This window comes from Teleopsis dalmanni, unplaced genomic scaffold (genome assembly GCF_002237135.1).
Source record: "Teleopsis dalmanni isolate 2A unplaced genomic scaffold, ASM223713v2 unscaffolded_contig_1680, whole genome shotgun sequence".
In the NCBI taxonomy this organism is placed as follows: Eukaryota; Metazoa; Arthropoda; class Insecta; order Diptera; family Diopsidae; genus Teleopsis; species Teleopsis dalmanni.
Window position 1 is genome coordinate 1,307 of NW_024033062.1, and position 3,859 is coordinate 5,165.

The 3,859-nt window shown below is 28.0% G+C and overlaps 1 protein-coding gene across 6 annotated transcripts; it reads right to left on the reverse strand.

Moving 5' to 3' along the window:
• Window positions 1-279: 279 nt before the first annotated feature.
• On the reverse strand, window positions 280-3,120 carry LOC119664252 (sin3 histone deacetylase corepressor complex component SDS3-like). 6 transcript variants are annotated; one of them, XR_005251158.1, is made up of 10 exons: window positions 2,882-3,120; window positions 2,686-2,785; window positions 2,391-2,607; window positions 2,235-2,333; window positions 2,007-2,175; window positions 1,738-1,946; window positions 1,668-1,673; window positions 842-972; window positions 573-661; window positions 281-506 (listed from the first exon to the last, which is right to left on the reverse strand). XR_005251158.1 is itself a non-coding variant. In XM_038073783.1 (8 exons), the coding sequence occupies exons 1-8, from the start codon at window positions 3,000-3,002 to the stop codon at window positions 659-661; spliced, it is 924 nt and encodes a 307-aa protein (XP_037929711.1). In that variant the 5' UTR covers window positions 3,003-3,120; the 3' UTR covers window positions 281-658. The 6 variants fall into 6 exon arrangements, 4 of the variants coding, with proteins under 4 accessions (XP_037929711.1, XP_037929712.1, XP_037929710.1 ...); XR_005251157.1 differs by having other exon boundaries at window positions 280-661; XM_038073783.1 differs by lacking the exon at window positions 842-972 and having other exon boundaries at window positions 281-661.
• Between the last annotated feature and the right edge of the window lie 739 nt (window positions 3,121-3,859).

Sequence of the window (3,859 nt, forward strand, 5' to 3'; positions counted from 1 at the left end):
TATTACTATTTCAATTTAGAAATATCCTGTATATCGGACTTCATCAAAAAAATCTTCATCATATTTCTCGAAAGCAGAGCTACTTGTTTTTTTAGATCACCATATGTCCTCACCCTTCTTAACAGGGACTCAAGAAACAGATCCGCTTTCAGAGTTCTCAGTAGGGCTGCAACAGAAGCTTCGTATTTCTTAAATAAATGATTAAGTTATTTCCGTAAAAAAATATTTAATATTTTATAAATATAACATAAAAATTTGTGTTTATTAAAACGTTTTATAATCGATTTTTTATTTAAAATGCCATTTTCTTAAAATGGGAACTATAGGTCAGCTAGTTCCAGTTATTATTACAAATTATTTATTTACATGTTTTATTATCAATATTAATTACAATGAATTTATTATTTACTGTTTTCTGCACATACGTAACTTAATGAAACGAATGCGTTTTCATCATATTTTGAGTATTTCTGTATTGAACTCTTGCATTGTTATTTGATATTAAACTAAATACAAAATATAATTGAATGTAGTTAACTCATATACAACTTTAATCATTATTTATAGCTTACTCCGTTTGAATTTAACATTTTTAATCGTTTCCATCTGATAATACCCTCTGTCGATTAGAAGATTACAACTATTACAATTATTTGATTCACTGGAATGAGAGTAAGTGCCTATTTAAGAACGTATCAATCATTAAACTTATTATAAAATTCATTAGCTTTCTGATATTAAATAATGTAATACGTTTCAACAGTAAAATTCATATATAAAAAGCTATTAAAATATGTCTATGTAAAATTTGTTTATTTATAACAAAAAACTTTAGTGGTACCTTAACTAGATATGTTTATTATATGGTCAGCATTATATTTCATACGTTAAGATCAGAATTTGTGTTTGATTTCTTGTACGTTTTAGGTTTATAATCATACTGTGGGTCGACTATATAATCTAGCATTCTACCTAAAAAAAAAAATTAGCAATTTATAATTCATATTCTTCAAGAACAAGACTCTTCTTAAATAGTAAAGGAATATTCAAAATTTTATAATTATGATTATAATTGTTTATATTTTAATGGAAGGACGGGAATTGAAATTTAAAAGTTCTGGATATTGAGCGTTGACATTTTTTAGGAATTCTATGATATCTATATTTAATGAATTTATAACGCAGCACATTCAAGGATTCACTTTAAACATTTTTATTTATCAAAACTTAACTAAATAAGTTTTGTTAACTGATTTGTTTTTATTTTCAAATTAATTTTGAAAAATATACTTCATTTTTATATTTTAAAGAACTGTCTTTTGAGAAATGAATTTGAATCAAGTTAAGCATATTTAAAGTTTGTTAAAAATTCTATAACACCATATGTGGCAAATGGGCTTAACCTGTAATATGTGGCTTTCTCAAAAGCAACTATACTTTACATTTCTTAATTTTGAGTTAATTCAAGTATATAGACTTCACATTCAAAATATCTTCTATTAATAATGTTCAAAAAATATATACGAGTTCAAATTATTTTCATACATATGATATTTGATATACTATTATAAACTATTATACTAATTCGCACGACGTTTTATAGATATTCTGCCCTTTGCTAAATGGGACATATTTATTTTCACTTTACTGTCATTTATTTTTTTTACCCAAACCTATGTAAAAAGATTTATGATAAGAAACATCTTTGGATATATTGATTACAAAAAATAAACCTACAACTTCATTTCCAATAGCGTTTATTGTTGCCGCAAATTTTGGCATTTCCTTGCCTTCAACATATACTTGCTGTCCACGATGAAACCATCTCCTTTCATACAACAGTTTACCGTCCTCAATTCGAGTTTCAACATAATTATTATAATTTTCCGTCAGCAAAGAGTTGGACTGGTGGTTACTATAATTACCTATGCCATTTTGCTGCAGAGCTACACAGAAACATATATTTTAATCTTGAATTTGAAAATGTGACCAATTTTCGCACATACTTGGAGTCAACGGTTTTCCGCGTTGTATCGTTTTGAGGTCATTCTCAATATCCTTCTCATCAAGTAAATACACCAACAGTTGTCCAGTAGTTGGTTTCCGTCGTTTTTCAACAACAGGCACTGGTTCATTTGGACGACGCCGCAACTTACGTGTAACAGTAGGCTTAATCTGTAAAAGTATTTTTTACATTTTTATGCACTTTGTTAGATAAAAAATAATTATAATACCTCTGTAGAATCACCGATTACTTCGAGGCTGTAGCGTTCCATTTCAATAACTTTTCTTCGCTCGTCGAAATCAGTTAAAATGTTGTCTTTTAAATCAACCTATAAAACGTTAAATAAGAATAAGTATTTCTCTACACATCTCCCCCGAATTCGTACCTTTTTCTCATCAAAGTCTTTTTGTGCTGCTTTCTTTTCTAAAAAATAATCGCGTTCTACACAATCTTTTAGATACTCTCGATGTATGTCATTTAAACGCAGACGATCTTTGATTTGGTACTCCAATTTTCTGAAACGCCTTAAGTACTCAGGATGTAACAACTGTTTCAGCTCTTCTAACTGCTTTTGCACGTTTGCCAATTTATGTTGGTACATTCTACAATAATAAACGTAGTCACAATGCAAGTAAAGCGAATAATTCTAATATGAATTAGAACATTTTAAGTCAACTTACTGTTCCTTAAGCTCATGATTGCTGCCCCCATTTGTATTGTTGCTAACGCTGTTGTCCCTGCTGTTGTTCCGGTATTCAGTTTCACTCGCGTCATCCGTATCTAATAACCGAATTGAAATAAAAATTATTTTAAAACCATTTAATAAAAATGTAAACTGAACTTTATTATGAACATAAGGCAATTAAAATTACACACCTTCGTCCTCATCTTCTTGCCGACCACTATCATACGCATTTTGTTCAAAATGATTGGAACGAGAGTCCTCGTAATCTGGATCCAAATACGGGATTTGATGATAAAATGCATCAACAGACATAGCTTACTAATATAAAAAATTGTTATAATACTTTTTATACAAAATATCACTTTTTTCGTTTAACTAGCAGCCACTACACAATCTCAACAAAAAATTCTCTACACTTCCAAATAATGCAATTACGTACAGAAAGTCAACTATCACTGACGCATTGAACATATGTTAAACAGGGTTGCCATTAGCAAATAACTCGACAAAGGAACGTCTGGGCAAATTGAAACACATTCCGATAATGATTGTCATAGCATATGTTTATATGTATGCACATATATCCACAAGCTCTATAATATATATATGTTTAAACTTCTGTTTTTATCATGTAAGTGAGCAATTTTCATTTTCTACTATTTGCATTTTAATGTGATTCATACAAATATCATATGTTTGTTCTGAGTTAAAATTCTCAAAATAAACTTTTTATATTTTAACAAAGTTTACTTCTATTAATAAATAAATGATTGTAGAAACACCTTGTACCTTACTATATCAAAAACCTTATAAATAATTACATCCGGTTTAGTTTTTATATCGCTTAGGCCATGTGCGAGTTCGAGTAAATTGAGGGAAATAGTAAATAGAAATAATAAATTATATCGATATGTCAGCGAATGTTGGAATTTACCAAAATTTCGAGTAGGGTAAATTAGGTAAAAATTAGATGTTGCCACTGTGAAAATTTTATAAAATGTTAAATAAATAAATTTGAAAACTTTTAACTAAAAATAATGAATATGTACATAAATATATAATAAAAATTGGCGAAATTAAATAATATATGAAATTACTATTTATTTCAAATACATAATGAATAATATAATTCCATTTAAGTTAAACATTATTATATAACTTAAATTAAA

What these genes read in the sequence shown, in the direction of transcription:
- LOC119664252 (XM_038073781.1), bottom strand. Translation starts at nt 3,002, where the DNA reads ATGTCTGTTGATGCATTTTATCATCAAATCCCGTATTTGGATCCAGAT. An exon ending in GCAAGAAGATGAGGACGAAG is followed by an intron (nt 2,786 to 2,881) that starts GTGTGTAATTTT and finishes TTCGGTTATTAG; the next exon opens with ATACGGATGACGCGAGTGAA. An exon ending in AAGACTTTGATGAGAAAAAG is followed by an intron (nt 2,334 to 2,390) that starts GTACGAATTCGG and finishes AACGTTTTATAG; the next exon opens with GTTGATTTAAAAGACAACAT.